Genomic DNA, 22463 nt, shown 5'->3' with positions numbered 1-22463 from the left:
GTAAGACAGAGTTTACGACAACTCCGTTCATTTCATGGGGCTTCAGTCCAATGGCAGCTCTTCTACATAAAGACATCTATTGGCGAATAGTGACAAAGAACCTGAACCCGGAAGTTTACGGAATGCATTGGAGTCTATGGGCTTTACAGTGACATGAACCAAATTGACCAGGCTGTTTTCTGCCCCCTCAATGTCGTAACTCTAGTCTTAACTCCATGGCTGTGCTCACGGCGACACGTCGCGTCCGCATAACGCGCCGTCGCGACAAAGCTCGCAGGGCGGCGGAAATCTCCCCCCCCCCCCCCCCCCCCCCCCCCGACACACGCGCCGACACATGTTGAGCAACGAAAGCATAAATGGGGGCTTTTTTAAGACAGAAAGATGGTGAATGGACAAAAAAAGTGTGATTTCCCCCCCCCACTCCCCCCGTTTCTGGAAACTAAAAAGCAAAAACTATTAATTCAAAACGTAGCAGTTATTACAACATCATTTCATTACTCTGATTATTATTATTATAAAACAATTTAAAATGGGTGGATGATGCAATGACGACATGAATTATTTCTCTCAGACTGGATTGTGGAAAAAAAAGAGACACCCAACAGAATTCTTCCATGATCGATGAAACAACGTACTAACAAAAAAAAAACATTTCAGAGAAAGACGTTTTACGACAACCGATCTGATGAAACCGAAGCAGGAGAGAGAGAGAGCCACTTCACCCCTTTTTGAAACCAGATCTAATTTTAATTATGTTTGGGAGACAAGAAACATTTTCCTGGGGGTTTTTATGTGGGTAATATGTGGTTTTTTTTAAATATATTTGAGTGTTTCATGGACACTGGGCTCGCTTACTTCCTGGACTACATGCTGGGCGCGTTCGGAAATAGCGCACTATGCAATGCAAACTAATAGGCGAGTGCGCTCCCGGTGCGCATTTCCGAACACACCAGCCGTCTCAGAAAGACAGCCCTGCATTAAAGCATTATGGGAATTGTAGTCCAGGAAGGACGTGAACCCAGTGTCCATGACATCATGGACACTTTGAAATACTAAACATCTCTAAAAACACACATATTACCCAAATAAAAACCCTTAGGAAAGTGTTTCCAGTCTCCCAAACATCATTAAAATAAAGATCTGGTTTGCAAAAGGGGTGAAATGGCCCTATAGAAGAGAGGGCTTGTTGTTTGTGAGGGATGTTCATAAAATCAAATAGTACAATTTGTTGATTAGTTTGTTTGTTTGTAAATGTTTTGTTTGTTTGTTTTTAAAGTAGCTCTGGTGGTCGTTCGTTGGGTCGTTTCCATCCCCAGATGGGCCGCGCCTGATGTGCAAGAATTCCTCCGCTTTCGAAAAAAACCCACAAACAACGTCGTCTGTCTCCCGAGTCCTTGTCGTGCGACGGCACACGCTTTTATCCCTGATTTCTCCAGCACTGTCACTGTTAGAATATAGAGCGGTTCTTTTTGTTTTTTATTTATTCGTTTGTTTGAAGGAGAAGAAGTCATCGATAGAACTAGGAAAACCAAACAAAACAAAAACAAAAACCATTAAGGCTCCAGAAAGAACAGGTTCTTTTTTTTCCTGAAATGATGAAAATTGTCAGTAGTAGTAGTAGTATAAGCCAAAAAATAGAGATTTTTGTTGATCTTGAATGAAAAATAGATAAACCATTGAAGTCTTATTATTATTCCGCAGTTCTTCCAAGTTCATTGCCTTATTTCTTCTTCTTTTTTTCTCGTGTGTCGGGGGAGGGGGGGGGGTGCGGGAGAATCCTCCAAAGACCAAACCCTGTTGGCACTGTCATAATAATAATAATCTTCTGGAAAAGCATGGCAATGTCGCCCCCCAGTGGTCAAACGGGGGCAGGACAACGTTTTTTTTAAGTTCCTGATTGTACTGAAATATAAAGTGGCAGATTTCTTTTTTCCTTCTTCTTTAATGTCTTTCCTCCCATTGGTGCAGTCAGTCAAACCCTGATTCGTTTGGAGAGGAGGGGCGGGGCATAGGGGCGGTCTGAGGGGTACTGAACTTAACCCATTTTAGGACAAAAAAAAATTAAGTCTTCTAAATCCTAAAGGTTTTCTGAAAAACCTATGTTTCTATGTCAGTGGTGCTCAAACCTTTTTCCATGTCAAGGACCCCCAGAATTATCTGCATTTTGCCGCGGACCCCCCCCCCCCCCCCCCATCTGAAAATATGTTGTTCCAGGGACCGAACCTCCCCCAGAAGCAAAGATTTGAGTTAAAAACATTCGCTGTGAAAGAATATATATATTCAAAGATTTGCGCCAACATTTTCAACGATTTTTCAAAAAAGCAAAAAAATAAGCAGATATACAAGTTCGTAGCACGGCACTCGGGGGACGCGCTACGAGCTTTGTAGATCTGCAATTTTTTCAATAGCTAAAGTATAACATAATGCTTTAAAACACCTGAATGGGTTAAAACAGTGTTGGTTGTTGGAGTCTACGGGAAAAAAAATACGTGAGCGTTGTTATCCCTGAAGTGAGGTGGTGGTGGTGGGGGGGGGGGGGAACACGTAGAAGGGCAAGAAAAAAAGAAAGCACGAAGAAGTCTGGACAACGACGACGACGACGATGATGAGAGATTTTTTCACCAGGATTAAATAGGAAATGAAAAATAACAAAAAAAGGGCTTGGTTGGTTGGTTGGTTATTATTCATATTTCTTTTTCCGTCTCTCTTGTTTTGTATTTTCTTTAAATCAAAAGTTCTAGTGTGACTGTGGTGTAACTGTTGTTGTTGATCAAAGCCAAGGGGATAATAAATGTCTTCTTTATTGTTTATTCCTGTTTTGGCGCTCCTGTAAAAAAAAGTGAGAAGACAACAGGTGAATATTAATTAAGACAATGCACACAATTTACAATGTAGGCATTTAGCAGAAGGCTCTTAACCCATTTAGACCTGACGTCGAAATTAAAAAGAAACTTTTTAAAATGTATTTTTTTCTGAAAAACCTCATGTTTCTGTGTCAGTGGTTCTCAATATTTCATGTCAAGGACCCCAAAAATTATATATAATATGCTGCCGAACCCCATCTGAAAATATGTTGTTCCAGGGACCCCACCAGAAGCAAAGATTTGAGTTAAAAACTGAAACTCTGAAAGTATTTATATTCAAAGATTTGAATTTTCACGAATTAAAATAAATAGCAGATCTACAAGCTCATAGCATGGCACTTGGCACTTTTTCAATAGCTAAAGCATAACATAATGCTTAAAACACCAAAAGAGGTTCCCGCCCCAAAATGGGTTAACTCTTATGGCTCCATTTTCGTCACCGCTAAACCCCTTATCCCTAAACGTCTTTGCCTTTTTTACTATTTTGAGAAACATTTTTGAATAGTTCAACTAGCCAATCTACATTGACACGTTGTGAGCTTGTAGACTGGCCATATTAACTATTCAAAATATGTTTAGCAAAATAGTAAAACAAAAAAACGCAAAGAAATGTAGGGATAAGGGGTTTAGCAGTGACGAAAATGGAGCCCTTATTGATAAATTATGATAAAATTCACGGCAGCATTTTTCCCTGTTCAGCTCTTATTTTGAAGAGCCAAAAATCTAGACGGGATGTTATGATCTTATGTTGGGGTGTGTGACGATGCTACATCGTTCCATGTTTGCCGCGGGTGCTGCTTTAACATGATGCAGTAGGATCGCATTGTCGGCTCTGGGCCGTGGAATAAACCTTGTTTTGACCAGAAATGCCATCATGGACAAGGAATAGGAGATACAGGCGGTGGAAAGAAACAGATAGAATGGGCGATTATGGCCACGATGATCTTAATGGTGCGATCCTGTGTTATTGACAACACCAGCTATAGCAACCCAACGCCAACGTGAGTAGCATTATGACTTGATCAATCGAAAGCAGTATAAAAGCCCAATTGCCATATAGGGCTACGGCAATGGCGATAAGCGTAACATTGATTAATTGCCTTTAATTGACGTAGAATAATGGCAATGGCGCGAAGTGGGTTAATCCAGAGTAGTCAGAGTAGTAGGTGAGTTGAGTTCAGAAATGCTAGTGTTATAAACCCTGGAAAACGTATAGGCTACGGTTCTGGCAGGCTGCACGACTCATTTAATCCTACGGTTACTACGGTTCTGGCAGGCTGCACGACTCATTTAATCCTACGGTTACTACGGTTCTGGCAGGCTGCACGACTCATTTAATCCTACGGTTACTACGGTTCTGGCAGGCTGCACGACTCATTTAATCCTACGGTTACTACAGGCTCCGTGTTTACACAACGGTAAAGTTCCATCAATTGCTTTAAAAATAAACAGTCATATAAGACGCAGTGATGATGAGTTCTGTAAGGTTCACCAGATAGAAATGCCAAAGCAGAATGATGAACTGCATCCAAGGGCTTGGGGACAGAAGGAGCAGCTTTTCCATAGATGACATCTCCATAGTCCAACACAGAAAGAAAGACCGCTTAAATAACCCTTTTCCTACATGGAGTTGGGAAACTAGCTCTGTATATCATCATATTATATCATCATTATATCATATTATAGACAAGATTGTCTATATTCTATAATATGGAATTTAAATGTAAATTTGTCATCAAGCCATATTCCATGGTACTTGTATTCAGCAACCCTTTCTATGTTAGATCCATTCAAGGAAGTAATAATATCTCTGAGTGTGCAAATGTGTACATTCTCAAGGTCCAGAGTGTGCAGAACGGAACCAAATGGACCCATAAGGGTCCATTTGGTTCCGTTCCGCACACTCTCAGGGAATGCACACGCATATTAAGACACACCAACGGACAGACATGCGGAAACGACGGTCGGACATGCGGTCGAACATGCGCTGCTCCCGTGCCTGTGGTTAGGGTTCGGTTAGGCAGTTGTTTTTGTCGACTAAAACTAAGACGAAAAATGTTCGTCGACTACCGTACCTTTTTTCACTGACAAAAACTAAAATAGAAACTAAATGAAAACTAAGCTATGATGACTAAAACGAAGACTAAATATAAAAAAAAAGGTCTGGTCACACATTAGGGTTTGAGGTATAGGTTGGTATAGGTTAGGTTAGGATTAGTTTAGGGTTTGAGGTATAGGTTGGTATAGGTTAGGTTAGGATTAGTTTAGGGTTTGAGGTATAGGTTGTCGGTCTAATGACAGTCGGACCAACAGTATGTCTAAACTAAAGCCTGCACTCTCAGAGTTACAGACCTGTAATGTATGACCATGATCAATAAACATTGTTTAACACATTGCTTTAAATATAGCTATAGAACCATAATTTATACGGAATGCTCAAAAACACTGAAGTTAGTGAAGAAAAAGGCTAATTTACCTGATCCAACCGAGAGCGGGTCGGGATGGGGGCAGGCTCGAAGGTCTGTCGACGGGACGGGACAGGGCAGAAAGACACAATAATAAGAGACCACTCAGATTCTTCACTTCAAAAGACCCCTCCCCCAGTTTACCATTGCATTAGGGCCACAGAGTCCCACCCACAACTCTGAGAGTGTGCATTTGTACGCGCACATATTTCTATGTCAGTCGTTCTCAAACATTTTCATGTCAAGGACCCCCAATATTATATGTAATTGTCCGTCATTGATGAAGCTATGATGACTAAAACTAGATATATATACTGACAAATTCGTTGACGAATAAAAACTAGACTAAAATGTTACGAAGGGACTAGTGGACAAGAGATCCAGTCATTTTTTCACTAGGTTGCATGCTGAAAATAGCTGATCAACATTTGTTGTGAATCCCCCGTTGATGATGTCACTGGTAGGCGGGTTTTTAACAGAGTGAGTAGACACAAATCAGCTTCAAATAATCGGATATTGAATATCAGTCATAATTTCATGACATGATTGCGTCCTCTCTCAATTTAGTGAGTCTTAAGGCTCTGATTCATAGTCTGGATTTTCACTGACAAACTAAATGGATATTAAATGAAAACTAAGCTACGATGACTAAGACTAAATTGGATAACTAAAAAAGGGACTAGTGGACAAGAGTATGTCATCTTACACTTATAAACTAAATAAACTGTAGATTTAGTCGACCAAAACTAGACTAACACTAACATTCCAGGTGACTAAAACTAAATGAAAGTTTTATTCCAAAAAGACTAAAATTTGCAAACATTTGTTGCAAAACCCCCCCCCCAAACAACCCACCTTGCGTACTTCGTCCTCCTCCTCCTGCCTCTTCTCGTAGTGGGAGAAGTCGTCGAAGATGGACGTGGTGTGCTTGTAGGCGGCGATGATCTTCAGCACCAGCTTGGCCTTCTCCAGCGGCACCTCCTGCGTGTCCCGCGAGTTGGTCACCGGCTTGTTGTCGTTGTTCTCCAGGCGGATGTGCCGCAGCTGGCTGTTGGGCACGTCCTTGACGAAGAGCCACGCCACGTCGAACTTGCCCTTCCACTTGTCCTGCGCCCAGACGCCGGCGCTGGCGCCGTAGTCCACCGGCGAGCGCATCTCCGCCACGCCGCAGAAGTGGCCCGAGCCGTTGACGGAGAAGAGCAGGTAGACGGGACCCTTGGCGGCCAGCGAGCGGAAGGCCTGGTCGAGGCGCTTGTTGCCGTGCTCCGTGCTGCACCAGATGGAGTACTTGATGGAGCGGTGGATGTCGTCCTCGCTGTACGACTTGATGATGAACACACGGCCGTTCTTCAGGTTCCACTCAAACTCCTGGTGGGAGGGGGGGGGGGGGGGGGGGGGGGAGGCAAAACAATTATCCATTAACCCATTTAGACCCCGAGGACGTTTCTACAAAATGCCTTCTAAATCCTGACAGTTTTCTGAAGTGGTTCTCAAACTATTTCATGTCAAAGGACCCCTAGAATTATCTGCATTTGGCCGCCGAACCCCATCTGAAAATATGTTGTTCCAGGCGCTATGAGCTTGTAGATCGGCAATTTTCATCAAGTGTAAAATCAGTCATTGCGGCGACGCCATCAAGGCCCACCAAAATACATTTTAGTCGACTAAAACTAGACCACCACTAAAACATTCCAGGTGACTAAAATGTAACTAAAACTAAATTAAAACTATTCAAGAGACTATGACAAAACTAAAAAAATATATTTGCTTGCTCCATGCGCTACCCGCCCCTCTAGACCAGAAAGCACGCTGGCTGGGCCAGGCTACCCGCCCTTCTAGACCAGAAAGCACACTGGCTGGGCCAGGCTACCCGCCCTTCTAGACCAGAAAGCACACTGGCTGGGACAGGCTACCCGCCCCTCTAGACCAGAAAGCACACTGGCTGGGCCAGGCTACCCGCCCCTCTAGACCAGAAAGCACGCTGGCTGGGCCAGGCTACCCAGCCCGCCCCTCTAGACCAGAAAGCACGCTGGCTTGGCCATGCTACCCGGCCCGCACCTCTAGACCAGAAAGCACGCTGGCTGGGCCAGGCTACCCGGCCCGCACCTCTAGACCAGAAAGCACGCTGGCTGGGCCAGGCTAGCCTCTCAGACCCAAAACTAAAGAATATTTGGTTGTCGTCGGATAGGATTTTGTCCACAATTCCATGCTGTATTGATGTTGGTACCATTTAGGAGAGATAACAGGCAAACGATCAAAAATAACAATTCTTCTACTTCTACTATATTTGTGTAGACTTCTTGTAAATTAAGTAATGCAAACTCCTTGTGAGGTACATGGAACAAAGCAAGATACAATCTCAAGAAAGAAAATGTAAAGCGACAAAAAGAAAATCAACCAGGTGCTCGATGAAGATGCAACAATTATAATGTAAAGTAGGGCTGGTAAGGATCGGTGGGACTGGAATACTAAAGAATAGGCGGCAATCCGAGCACTCAAAAAGAGACAGAGTGCCACAATCTTTGTATTTTTCCAGTTTTGCATGTGTCTATGAGGTGACAGCACTTCATTAGACACCCTGGAGTGGCTTTTATGTGCAATGGTGTATTAACTTTGTATTTAGGGTTTCTTCCTGGAGGCTGAACCCTTGACAGTCAAACGGGCCAATGAAATAAACAGTAATATAGTGACATCACACTATCAGCCCCTCCCTCCCCTAACCCCTCCCCCTTTATCATACAACTACAGCTGTGGGTGCAGCTTCAGTTCAGGTGGATCACCACCCATCACCACCCACCAGGCAAACCAGGCATACTTAATGAACTGGTGGGCGTGTCCACATATTTTAACAAAGACTGTACACTTTTTTGAAAAGATTATACATCCTTATATAATAATAAGACCTGATGATCATGTTTTAGGGTGGAAAGAAATACAAAATAAGCCAACATGTTTCGACGTCAGGGCAACTTGTATAAATCATACTTGCCCTGAAGAAGATTCCTTTTGAGTTGAACACATGTTGGCTTATTTTAAATAAGCCAACATGTTTTCTAAATAAAGTACATTTGTGACCAGATTTGACTCGGAGCCTGCCACTGCGCAACCTCCAGCTTTTCACCAGAGGAGAAAAACTCCAAAATGAGTCAATAGCACGTGCAGGCAGACGACATGTACATATGAAATAAGTGCTTAAACATGTAGCTAGGTGTAATGTTAGAGTCCACAGAAGTGAACCTTTCAAGCCTGTTTTCTCAACTCGCTGTTTTCTGCAAGACATTACTCTATAAGCCACATCTACAAAACTGGTGGGTCAAACTGAACAACCAATGTCAATTTGAAGCTAAGATTCCCTGACAACAAAAACTTTAAAAAATCCAATGACAGTCCCTCAGTCAAATTTGTCCACATTTATTTTTATCCCGGTGGTGAGCAGCATGCTTTCACAGACGACACGCTTGGTTATGGAATCCAAAGGACTGAAATCCGTCTGTGGCGACTGAGAACCATGGGGGGTAGGGAGGCAAACATTATCAGTCATGTAAGAGATATATCGTAAATCGGTTCAAATCGATTCAAACTGGTGACAATTTAAATCGCTATTGGAATTAGTATACAAACAACAGAGAGCACATAAAAAAGCTGTCAAGACAGCAAATGACCCCTCTCATCCACTCTGCAGGGAGTTAGCAAATGACCCCTCTCATCCACTCTGCAGGGAGTTAGCAAATGACCCCTCTCATCCACTCTGCAGGGAGTTCCAACTACTTCCCTCTGGTAGATACCAAAAGCTAACCGTAAACATCTTTCCTTCATTGCTAATGCCATTAAGGCACTAAATTATACCATGCATCACTAGATTTGTTTTTCTAATGTATTTGTCACTGTTGTCCTGCATTTTTGCCATGCAAATAATTGTGTAAGTGTTGTTACTGTTCTCGTTGCAGTTTGTTTGTTTACTGTTGTTGAGACTGAAGACAAATTTCCACACGTGGCCAATAAATAAAACTAACTAACTAACTGAAAACAGAGAAGAAAATACAGGACCTTTGTAAGAAAATGGACAGTTATGGGGGTCCCTGGTGTATCTTTTCAAATTGGGCTATGCGGACTGAGTAGTGTCAATTTGGGGGTCCTTGACATGAAAATGTTTGGGAACCACTGGCATATACACAACTATATAATTAACATCCCATACCTTGGGGTTGTAGCTGTGGTCGATGTAGATAACTATAATAATGAATGGTTACCATCCCATACCTTGGGGTTGTAGCTGTGGTTATAATTCATTACAGACGTCATGGTTACCGTCCCATACCTTGGGGTTGTAGCTGTGGTTGGCACGCAGCTTGTCCAGCACGGGGTGGGACTCCCCGCCGGGGCCCATGGGGGGTCCTCCTCCTCCCATGGGGGGTCCTCCTCCGTTTCCGGTGGCTCCTCCTCCTCCTCCCCCCACCATGCCCATCATGCTCTCCATGCCCCCCGGCTGGTAGTTGTTGTTGCGGTTGCGCGGGGCCACCCAGCGCGTCTGGGGCGGCGGCGGCTGGCTGTGGTTCTGGTACGGCTGCTGCAGTGGCTGTTGGTGAGGAGGGGGCTGGTGGTGATGCTGCTGCTGGTGGTGGTGCTGCTGGTGGTGGTGGTGGTGGGGGGGGCCCTGCAGGGCCATCTGGGGCTGCATCTGGGGGGGCTGGGCATGGGCGTGGCCCTGCTGCTGCATGGGCAGCCCGTGGGGCATGCCCAGCGCCTGCTGCTGCCCCCCGGGGCTGTTGCTGCCCCCCCCCAGCGAGCCGCTCTTGTCCCAGGTGCCAATGTTCATGTTGTGTTTGATGGGAGGCGGCGGCAGGCCCGGCATGATGCCACCGCCGGGCATCATGCCCCCGGGCTTCACCTTGGCCTTGTTGTTGTTGTTGCTGATCTGCTGGGGCTTGGCGGGCTTGGAGGCGATGGCCGCCCACGACGTGGGCTTGTTGTTGGGCATGATGGGGGGCATGCCGATGGGGGTGGCGCCGTTGTTGCCGCCGCCGAGGGGGGCCACCCCCCCCAGGTGGGTCGTCACGGCGGTGGCGGTGTGGTGGTGGTGGTGGTGGTGCCCACCGCCGCCGCCTCCCACCGCCTTGCCGGAGCCGCCGCCCTGCTGTCCCCCCACCGCGACCACGTCCCCTCCTCCTCCTCCGATCTTCAGGCCCACCATGCCCTGGTCCAGGCTGTTCATGCCGGGCGCCTTGTTGACCAGTGTGTCGCTGGCGCCGTGGAAGCCCGTCTGCCCGTCGGGGGGCAGCAGCGTGCCCCCCAGGGAGCTGGGCGGGTAGCTGTAGCTGCCCCCGTACGCCGCAGAGCTCTGCTGGGTCTGCTGCTGCTGCTGCTGGCCCTGCTGGGAGCCCTGCGGCGGGCCGCTGGTGGCGGCGGCGGCACCCCAGGCCGAGAAGGCCGGGTTCTCGGGGAAAAAGTTAAAGCGGTGCGCCGGCTGGTAGATGCTGCTGCCCAGGGGGCCTCCCGGCTGGCCGAACACAGTGGTGTCCGGCAGGAAGTGGTGGTCTCCATTGCTCAGGGCTCCGTAAGGGGTGAGGTAGGGGATGGGCGGGTCGCCGCCGGTGGACCAGGGAGCCTCGCTCAGCGGGTAGGGGAAGCCGATGGAGGGGGCGTAGTAGCTGGACAGGTAGGGGTCGGTCATGGACTGGTAGCTGTTGTTCTGGGAGAAAAAAAACACCACGGGATGCAGTGATGTAAATAGGGGTTTTCAATGTAATGAGTCCCAGGATGCAGGGATGGTCTTTTAGATGAGTCCCAGGGACACTTTATTAGTCCCACTTCAACGATGTTAGGAGTCATAGTTTGCCATTTTAACAAATTGCAGCATTTAACTCCCATTTAATTTTATATGGTTATAATGTGGTTATATTCATGTAGAAAACAGAAGAAGACATTATTATTATAACTAAAAGCTAAATAAACTAGAATAAAAAAACAGTACAGTAGTACAGTAGTACACCACAGGATGGAGTCGTCGAGGATGAGTAGTTTACGGGTTTGAGCTAAGAGCACGCTAATCGCTATCTGAATCGACTTAAATCACTATAATAATAATACAATGTATTTATATAGCACCTTTCATGTCATAAAATGCAGCGCAAAGTGATTTTACGGGGCAAGAAAGAGCATGCAGGGCAAACACACAAACGTAAAGTAGGCAGCATTTTACAATTTTTTACAATTTTACAATTTTACTTTTACAAAATATAAGTGGACGATTAATTGTCACGCAACTAATTGCAGTTGACGATTGAACTGTGTTTTGCATTGAACAATGAACACTATTAGTATTTCTGTTTGCCATTTAGGTTTTGTAATCACAGATTGCACAGATATGACAAATAACTTAAATATGCAAAGAAATCACTGACAGTCATAATTTCTTTTCAAAACAATGTACAAAATAGCATACATAGTTAGTCTACAAAGCTTACAAGCTTTCACGAAGTGACATGTTGTAAGCCTGTAGATCTATTTCTGCTATTTCGAAAAATGTATATGGACATATTTCAACATGGAAACAATTGATGATTGTGCAAACATAATTGCAAATGATCTCAAATAATTGCAATTAGACGATTATTAAATAATTGTGAGAGGCCTAGTCGTCGAGTTTCAAATAAAGAATGATTTAATCGTGGATGTAAACCTGCGTTTACCTGAGTTGATTGACCGGTGAGGTACGGTTCAAAGTCGTTGTCGTGGACAGTCTCTTTCTGATGCAGCGAACCATTTTGCACTGAAAGAAAAACACAACACTAAAAATCAATATATTAAAATTATAGAGGGCCTTCGTCATGATATAAGCAATAACTGAAGCTATTATAGAAAGACTGGTTGCACTATATATGGAAAGCCTTAACAATTGATTCGGTCAGCTCAAACACTGTTTAAAATATATGAACCCGAGGAAGGCAACCGCGAATGAATGTAAACAGTTATTACATACATGATTAGATTGGTTAACTTGCATATGAATACATACACATTCTCAATTTCTCACACCAGGTACTAGTTCAGAGCTAGAGTGAAAAGTGCAGCTTGTTTTGGGACCATTTCAACCAAGATAAGGACAATGGTGACTACTTGAAAATACAAGAGTAGCACAGGCAACAATTCAGAGCCAGGGACAAAAGCATGTTACTTCTGAGAAACATGGCCAACTAAAACAAAGTGGAGAGCTCTACTTCCCCACTCATGGAAATAATTAATCAATCCACTAGAAAGTGACATTAAAGCCACTATAAGCAATAATATGTCAACATTTTAATGAACTTTGTTTTGGTATTCAGACAGCCAGCAATGGGTAGAACGCTCCCAAAAAACGGACTGTGACACATCTAGGGACCGCAATCTGCATTCAAAGATGTTCCTAGAAGCTTTGTCATTGGTCGGAAAAATTGGTCGCAATGACAAAACCAATCGGGAAGTAGACCGACCAATGGCAAAGCTTCTAGGAACATCTTTGAATGCAGATTGCAGCCCCTAGATGTGTCACGGAGACAAAAATAAATGTTTGGGAGCGTTCTGCCCATTGCTGGCTGTTTGAATACCAAAAAAGGTTCATTAAAATGTTGACATTATTATTGCTTATAGCAGCTTTAACAGCCTCTGTGATCATCATCTCACTGTCCATTTCCCCAGACTGGCTACCATGCATAGATATAGCCCTATATCTTGCGCTACCCCTTACCCCTAAACGTATTTGCCATTTTTTACTATTTTAAAACATTTTAAAATAGTACAAATAGCCGATCTACAAGCTAACAATGTGTCGATGTAGAGTTGAACTATTTTTAAATGTTTTAAAATAGTAAATAAATGCCAAATAAGTTTAGGGATAAGGGGTGGCGCAAGATGGAGCCCTTAATCTAATATATCTATGCCTTTATCTGTCACATGGTGAGGGTTATATTTATATGTATATATAATATATCTATGCCTTTATCTGTCACATGGTGAGGGTTATATATGCCTGACTTTTACTTGTGAATCACACTCCAACTGACGTCCGTCACTTTGGATTCCTAAAGGCCTATTCATACTCCATTTTTAGGTGATATTAAAAGGTGACCACAACTTACGTCGTAGTTGTAGTCTTCAGTGGTCAACCTTATCGCCTAAAACAGCAGTCTGAATAATCCTTTAGGAAATCCAAAGTGACCGACATCAGTTGGTCAGCTGTGGCGAGTGTGCGCGCTACGAGCTTGTAGGTCTGCTATTTTTCAATAGCTAAAGCATAACATAATGCTAACACCAAAAGGGGTTCCCGCCCAAAATGGGTTAAGCCATTCAGGACGGGAACCCCTGGTGGTGTTTTAACCCATTTAGACCCGACGTCGAAATAAATAAAAGTCTTCTAAATCCTGACAGTTTTCTGAAATACCTATGTTTCTAGGCCCATATCACTTCAATATTTCATGTCAAGGACTCCAATAATTATATGTAATTGGCCACCGACCCCCATCTCAAAATATGTTCTTTCAGGGGCACCCCCAGAAGCAAAGATTTGAGTTAAAATCGATCGCTCTGAAAGAATTTCCAAGGTTTGAGCCCCATTTTCACGATTTTTCAAAAATAGCAGACCTTCAGTCAGAAGTCAGAAGTTCATAGCGTTTTCAACAGCTAAAGCATAACATGATGCTTTAAACACCAAAAGGGGTTCCCTCCCAGAATGGGTTAAATCTCTCGGACCGTGAGAGGCCATGCTGCCACGGGTCCCTTTGCATAGCCAGTTTGTCATCCTCCACAAATAAACTGATGGACAGCCGCCCCGCCAGGCCCTTGAAGAATGGCCTCCTAGAACCTGGAAGTGATTCAGACTACAGTAGAGCAGTGGTAACTTCTCAAACCTATTTTTGGCTCCGCTCGCCCCTGTGAATAACTTCAATCCATGACGGAATCACATTCAGACACGTCGTGCACACACTTAGGCCTCAATCACACCATTAAATGATCAAAATAAGAACATTATAATGGTGTGTTATGAAAAATATAATATGTGCCACGGACAGGTCACCATGTCTGGACCCCTGGTCACGGCACCCACTTTGGGAAACGCTGGACCAGAGCCATGCTGTCCTGTCGTCCTGCCAAGGCCTGCGAGGTCGACCTGACTCGAGACCAGGCCAGTCAGTCAATCAGTCTGTCTGTCTGTCAGCCAGCCAGTGTGCCGTTGCTCTGACAGGCCGCCGTAAGCAAAGCAAACCACAGCTCAACACGTCACGCTCCTACGATTAAGAGGCCACTGATAACGACATTATCATCCACACAGATCAGCGTCCGCTGGCAAGCTGCACGGGTCTGCGGTTTGTTCAACTGGGAGGGTGTGTGTGTGTGTTGTGTGTGCGTACATCTGAGGGGGAAGAGAGAGTGACACATTTCAAAACACCCCCCGTCCGTCTCATGTTCCAAGTCATAAATCATCAAATCGCATTTCTCTCACAGACGACAGCAGTGTGTGGGGACTCGGGATAGTCGATCAATATTATACACGGGCAGTGCTGCACCATTCTTGCTCAAATGTGAATGTCAATTTTCTTTTTCCTCCACAAGAATTGAGATCACGATTATCACAGGATAATGAAAATATTTATTTAACAATCTTAAACAACCTAAAACATGAACCTTGGTTGAAATAAATAATAACAAAGTTGTCCTTTAACAAAACACCAAATGGGACACCATTTGGTTTAACGTTACACTCTCAAAGAGTTAAAGATCTAAATAAGGGTCCATTTGGTTACCAACTCTCCATCATTTAGCTGCATGGGGACCACCTGGAACCCCCTCAAGGACCACTGGTGGAGAACCACTTGTTTAAGATGATTGCACTGCTCTTGATTTTTAAGTAAAGAAAACAATAAGACATATTTACGTTTTGATATTAAAAAAATAGAAATAAAAACAAACATTTAGCGTTGTGAACTTGTAGATCGGCTATGTTCAGCAAAGGTAAAATCAGTCATTACGACAGCGTTAAAGCCCGCCAAAATACATTTTAGTCGACTAAATCACCTGTAGATTTAGTCGACTAAAACTAGACTAACACTAAAACATTCCAGGTGACAAAAATGTGACGGAATGAAAACTATTCAAGAGACGACGACAAAAACTACACTGCTTGTGGATGCCCTCCCTTGGCTCAAAAGCAGCCGAGGTTGACCAATGACCATGCACCTATCCCATAGTCATGTCACTGACAAAAAGGCCAGAACATTCAGATCCATTTGCTCATCTTGTAGAGGCATCAGGTATACGGTCGCCCCTAAAACATCTCGCCCCTCGATCTTTCCGCCGACCTCATGCCGACTGCTTGGTGCAGCGGTTCTTGTATTCTTTATTTAGTTTTACTGAGAATAAGGTTAGAAATAAGTTTAGGGTTAGGCATAGTTTTACTGGGTATAAGTGTAGGTATTGGGTTAGGTTTAGACATAGTTTTACTGAGGTTAAGGTTAGGAATAAGGTTAGGTTTAACCGTTTAAGCATACTTTACTTAGGTTACTTAAGGAATACCAGGCAGCGCTGTTCCGCCGGCTGTACGCCCGGGGCGAGTTAGTAAAGGGGCGACTCGTTTGGTATTCCTTGTAGATAGGCTATATAATATCAGCAAAGATAAATTAAATATATGTCGTGATGTGGTGGAATACTGTACAGAACCCCAAAAGGAGTTCCCATCCACCAGGGTGTCCTCCCGCCCCCAAATGGGTTAACCCATTTTGGGCGGGAATCCCTTTTGGTGTTTCCAGCATTGTTATACTTTAGCTATTGAAAAATAGCAGATCTACAAGCTTGTAGGTCTGCTATTTTTGAAAAATCGTGAATATGTGCCTCAAATCTTTGAATATATATTCTTTGAGTTTCAGTTTTAACTCAAATCTTTGCTTCTGGAGGGTCCCTGGAACAACATATTTTCAGATGGGGGTCGGCGGCATATTGCATATAATTGTTGGGGTCCTTGACATGAAATATTGAGAACCAATGATATAGAAACATGAGGTTTTTCAGAAGAAAAAAAAAAAGAATATATATATATATATATATATTAATATTAATACGTCAGGTATAAATGGGTTAAAAAAATAATCCAGTCTCTTATTATATCCTCCATTATATTATATAACATAGGTTTCCTTCATTCCAAATTAAGCATTTTGGGAAAGACAGGAAGAGTAGCCTGGTTAGGTTCCCCATCAAGGTGCTAACCTGCTGTGGGAAGAATGTACCACCCAGTGACTAGTGTTAGGTTCACATCCTTTAACCTGCTGTGGGCAGAATGTACCACCCAGTGACTAGTGGTAGGTTCACATCCTTTAACCTGCTGTGGGCAGAATGTACCACCCAGTGACTAGTGGTAGGTTCACATCCTTTAACCTGCTGTGGGCAGAATGTACCACCCGTCCACCCAGTGACTAGTGGTAGGTTCACATCCTTTAACCTGCTGTGGGCAGAATGTACCACCCAGTGACTAGTGGTAGGTTCACATCCTTTAACCTGCTGTGGGCAGAATGTACCACCCGTCCACCCAGTGACTAGTGGTAGGTTCACATCCTTTAACCTGCTGTGGGCAGAATGTACCACCCAGTGACTAGTGGTAGGTTCACATCCTTTCCCTTCTGCGGATCACTGGTGTTTTGGCAGCAAATTTTGATTTTAGTTTTAGTCATAATCTCTTGAATAGTTTTCATTTCGTTTTAGTCACCTGGAATGTCTTAGTGTTAAGTCTAGTTTCAGTCGACTAAATATAATAGGATTTTAGTCGACTAAATCTACAGTTGATTTAATCGACTAAAATGTGTTTTGGCGGTTCTTGGTGTCGTCATAATGACTGTTTTTGCTGAAAATAGCCGATCTACAAGCTCACAACGAGCTTGTAGATCGGCTATTTTCAGCATACAACCAAGAGTAAAATGACTTATACTGCATCTCTTTTCTTCTCCGTGTAAACAGGCAAAACGGTGAATCCACAAAACGTATGACATCATGGCTCACGTTGGCTCACAGCGCATACTAGTATGTTTATTAAATTAATGCAGAGCCATATATGACATAATGGAGTCTACCTCGCCTACAAAGCGCTGCTCATCAGCGATGGTGAATGCAAAACCTTGAAATAAAAGTAAATAAAAAGCCTTGTGATAGGCGGCGTTTATGTAGCCTAATGTATTATAAAACATATAACCATCCCGTGGCTCGCTCTGCTTGCATGCTCTGGGCTGCCTGTCAGTCTGTCACTGAGCGACGGCCACAACCACGTTGTGTTCTGGAATCATTCGAAACCCCAATAGGGTTGCGTGAAGGGGTTCTTCTTCTTGTATGTGGGTGACTGGTCTATTTGGCAGCCCGTTACCGCCACCTAGTGACATAGCGTTTTCATAAAGTGTGCATTCTCGTGTAAAGGGTCAATACAAATTCAGAAGGCAACAGGACTTTGCCGTTTTATCTGGAGATGGTCGCCGTGTAAGAGGCCTTAGTCGACGAAATCAACACTTGCTGCGGATCAACCATCAGCATGGATGGATTTAGGGCTGCACGATTCAACGAGGGGGAAAATATTCAGACACCTACAGTATATGTGATCTCATTCCTAAATTTGAGCAAGAATGGTGCAGCACTAGTTGGCTTGTCCAATTCATTTTAGTTACAAGAGAGAGACTTTAAGAGAGGTTTAAGTCGAGCACTTTGATGTTGTCCATTTAAAGCCACAGTAGTTATGGCTCCAGGTGACACATTTTGAATTTAGTAATGTTAAGCAACTACAGACTAAAGACAGAAAATATTTTCACGGGAGAAAAAATTATCTCAATTCTTGTGGAGGAAAATCGACATTTACATTTGAGCGAGAATCGGGGGAAGGCTGTGAAAGAATATATATTCAAAGATTTGCGGCACATTTTCAAGATTTTTCAAAAATAGCTCTGCTATTTTTCAATAGCTAAAGCATAATATAATGCTTAAAACACAAAAAGGGGTTCGAGTCCAGAATGGGTTAAATAGTCAAACGGTAAACAATGCAGCCATTTGTCCCGAAGTAGCCTGGGGTCCACCTATGCTTTCCATGGCATAGGCAGCTCCCAGCAGGATGCGCCGTGAGAATCTAGGCGCAGCTGCGCGACATGATACTAATTAATTAGAGCAACAGAGAGAGAGAGAGAGAGGAATGTATGTGTGTGTGTGTGTGTGTGTGTGTGTGTGTGTGTGTACAGGTGTGCGTCAATTTAATAAAGGTAAAGACGATCAGAAATCAGCAGAGAGATCGACGTTTGCGCTACTCTATGCCGAATTGAAGTGGACTCGGTCCCAGACATTTTTTCTTTCTCCCTAGAAATAAAAATGTCTGGGTTTCCGAGGCTAGTCCCCAAGTGACTACAAAAGATTGCTATTTGTATATATATGTGACATAGCTCTGTTTACACAATGCTTCACCCCCTCCAACTGTACATACTTTCCCCATTTTCAACTGTTTTATTATATTTCGACACTTAAATTGTGAACCAACGTATGTTTTCTCACGCCAATAATAATTTAATTGAACACCACCTCAACCTACTAGTCTGTTTTTCCCCTTTTCCCCCTCCCCCTTAATGATGAATTCCTGTTCTGTTCTTTGGCTATATAGAAGTGTATATTTGTACGTCTCAAGGTGGACCCTCTTGTAAACAAGCTGTAATGCTTTTTGGGTCGTCCAATCACAGTTAACAGTCTTTGTATTGAGTTGTGCTTGAAATGTATACTGTAATTCTGCAAACTGTTAATAAATATTTCAATCAATCAATGTTTTATTATGCCCTGCTGTAGCAAACTTACCTTTAGATGCTTGTCCCTTTGATCTCTGAAGCATCATCCACCACGTTAGACCAACCATGCAAGAAGAGAGAGGGGGAAAAAACACATCAGACGTCATGGTCAGTTCCAGTTTAAAAACTAGATTCCAATCTACAGGTCTGTCTGTCTGCAATCACAGCTCACCCAGCCTAAACAACAAACCACTACTTCCTGGATAGAGAGACATTACAATAACACGTACAGTCTACGGGGAGAGAGAGAGAGAGCGAGAGGCATAAACAGTAAAGCTACAAGAATATCCATTCACATCGCATATAGGCTAGTTTTAATTTAACTTAGGCTAATAATAATCAAGCAACGTTGGCCTAAATAGCTTAATTTGATGTATTGATTGAATAGTTTATGAGACAGAAATGTAAAAAACATTAACAGTACTTACTACCAGTAACAGGGCCCTATGCAATCAATTTACAGTCATGATTATAAACAGCAGTATTACTAGTCTGAGCTTATTGTCTTATATAAAATAAAAGGCTTTCCATCTACCAAAGGTAACCCAGTAGCCACCCTCCTATCCTACCACACACTAGAAGCTACAAGCATACACATAATCCACTCTTAGGTCAGCTTGCTTGTGAATCCAATGATGACTATTTCTATGTATCTGATGCATTATTACCATTAGTTGTTCTTGCATTCACTGTAAATCGCTCTGATAAATGCCTACATTGTAAATTGTTAACATAGCAGGGCCAGGGCAGAAAGACAGACAGACGCCATGGGACGTCTTTTTCTAAATGCATTACTGTGTGTGTGTGTGTGTGTGTGTGTGTGTGTGTGTGTGTGTGTGTGTGTTTGTCTTTCCAGGTATTAATCAAAGCCTTTCAAGCCTCTCTGGAAGAAGTGACCACTATAGTCCAGTCTTCCAGAGATAATATTATAAGTGTGATCTCAACACCAACACCCCTCAGAGGACTGCCAAACAACCCCCTGCTAGACAGATGTTTCGTCAATGATCACCACAAACCTATATATATAACGTTAAACCTCCTGAATCTGATGTCTTCTTTTAGCTTTGCTGCTAACCCTGAGAAGAATAAAAAAATAATTCAGCCCTGCTAACTAACTATCTAACGTCGGCTGTGGCTAAAGCTAAGTTAAATAGCTTTAAAACAAACAACCTCCCTGGCCTTAAACATTCAAGACTCTCATTGATGTGTGTTTTGTATTTATTTTGTATCGATTCTGACATTTTCAAATTAATCATAGATTGAAAATGTCAGAATCGATTACAAAGAAATTAATTGAAAAAACACACATCTACGAGAGTCTTACAATCTTAGGCTAAAACAACCTCCCCCCCCAAGAAATACACACCGCCCTGGATATTATAAACCCCAACCGTTAGCCAAGTTAGCTTAGCATTCAAAGCTAGCTTCAAAGCTAACCCTCCAATCCAGAGAGCCGGCCGTCCTTTAGTTCCCCTACCTGAGGGTCAATGCTTGTGGCAGACATAATTCATGAAGCAAGTCCCTGGATGAAGTCTTTCTCACAGAAGCCAAGAAGATATAGATGGTGACCTGTCCCAAAAAGCTTGTAGGGAGGGGGGAGCCCAAAGTTCACCACACACTCACACACACACAACACACACACAGTTCCCTGCTAGCCGCTTATCACAGTTAGCTTCGTGGCTAAAGCTAAAAGGCTAGTTAGTTAGCTCTGTGGGGGGCTAGCTTTAGTAGCTAACAGTTAGCTCAGCTGTCTGTCCGTCTGTGTGTTTATTTTCCCCAACAACTTCAGTTCCCACAGTTTGTTTTTGTAGTCCAAATCCGGAGGTCCTTTCCCCCCACGGAATACACTTTATTTCCACGTTTTTAGATGTCGACCACCGTCCAGTCCAACCAGATGGAACTCTCTCTCTCTCTCTCTCTGGATCGTGTTGTATTGCTTAATAAGAAATGTCCTCCTCTAGTCCACACACGGTTTGTTGTTTGTCTTTCGGGGTTGTGCTCTTTTAATTATTTCCTTGTTTCCCCCCCCCCCCAGGTCCAAATATATATTTATATAAGAGAGAAGAGATGTCTTCTTCTTCTTCTTTCTCCTCCGTGTCGGTAGAAGCAAAGATCCAGCAGATATCTGTTGTGGTGGTTCTTCTGGCCTGGTCTAAAAAAAACTGAACTCACTTCCACTCACTTCCCCAATGGCTGCCTAGCTGCTGCTACCTCTCTGCTCTGTCTGTCCGCTTCCATCCGGGATCACACACACACACAGGGTGGGAAAAAAGTACTTTTACTTAACTCTTAACACCCTAAAGGTATCAATACTGCAATATTGAGATACGCAGATATAAGTAAAAGTTGATTGATTGATTGATTGATTGATTGATTGATTACCAACAGTAAAAAAAAAAATACTACTCATTGTGTAGCATGTCTTATTTAAAAAGCCGATCTACAATAAGCTCACAATGCGTCGCACTATCATTGCGACACATTGTGAGCTTGTAGATCTGCTATTTTCAAATGTCTGAAATGTATAGTGGTTTATTATAGTGTGTTTTGTAATAAAACTCAAGTGTTCTAATATTCTAATTGTAATGGAGTAAAAAGTACAATATTTGCCTGAGATTGATTGATTGAAGTATATTGATTTATTAACAGTATGCAGAATAGGTACATTTCAAGCACAACTCAATTATTTTCCAGACGACACGACACCATACATAAAGCATTAGGCTACACACTACAATAGGGTCCACCATTTTAAATTCATCAGAACATTTTGAGACACTTCTACACTTCTATATCACCCATTCTTGAGATAAGGGACAAAACTTTTTTCAAACTGGATTTTTTTTTTTTTTAAGATACATTCAAATCAAATGGATGTATTTGTAGACACAGGTCTCAACTACCAATATTGAGAAGGAACAGGTTTTTCGCATAACATTTCTTTCTAAAATGGGACATTTATGCACTTAATACCTGATTCATGTCAACTCCGTCAGACACACTAAAATATTTTTTAATTGAATTTGATAATTTCAACAATAATATAAAGTCCTCAGTTATCTTATACTGGCTTTCAGTAATCAAGTTAAGTAATACAATTATTTTAATATTGTTTTTTTCCAATATCACACTATTATGAAATATCCAATTTCTCAAATCCGTCATTTCAACCTCTATTTTCAATATTATAACATGAAAACCATGTAAAAAAAAAAAAAAATCATCATTACGTATCATTTCAGTTGGTGTTTCAATACATATGCACAAAATATTTAACATCGAATTTTCTATTTCTTTGGAAATTAACA

At 42.8% G+C, this 22463-nt stretch overlaps 1 protein-coding gene across 1 annotated transcript; it reads right to left on the bottom strand.

Annotated features, from left to right (window-relative positions):
* Nucleotides 1-1724: 1724 nt before the first annotated feature.
* Nucleotides 1725-21359, bottom strand: ythdf1 (YTH N6-methyladenosine RNA binding protein F1). Its single transcript, XM_083769006.1, has 7 exons — nt 20633-21359; nt 19166-19190; nt 12019-12098; nt 9648-11018; nt 6185-6697; nt 5341-5385; nt 1725-2827 (listed from the first exon to the last, which is right to left on the bottom strand). Exons 1-7 carry the CDS (start codon nt 20657-20659, stop codon nt 2801-2803), a joined length of 2088 nt encoding a protein of 695 aa, XP_083625132.1. The 5' UTR covers nt 20660-21359; the 3' UTR covers nt 1725-2800.
* Nucleotides 21360-22463: the final 1104 nt, after the last annotated feature.

Source organism: Protomyctophum parallelum, assembly GCF_964188405.1.
Source record: "Protomyctophum parallelum genome assembly, chromosome: 7".
In the NCBI taxonomy this organism is placed as follows: domain Eukaryota; kingdom Metazoa; phylum Chordata; class Actinopteri; order Myctophiformes; family Myctophidae; genus Protomyctophum; species Protomyctophum parallelum.
This window is presented reverse-complemented; position numbering and strand designations above follow the sequence as displayed.

Bases quoted from the DNA above. Each gene is read 5' to 3' on its own strand.
- ythdf1 (XM_083769006.1), bottom strand. From the start codon at position 20,659: ATGTCTGCCACAAGCATTGACCCTCAG. The intron at 12,099-19,165 runs GTAAGTTTGCTA...TTTTTCTTTCAG, and splicing joins AAAGGGACAAGCATCTAAAG to TGCAAAATGGTTCGCTGCAT. The intron at 11,019-12,018 runs GTAAACGCAGGT...TTTTTCTCCCAG, and splicing joins TCACCGGTCAATCAACTCAG to AACAACAGCTACCAGTCCAT.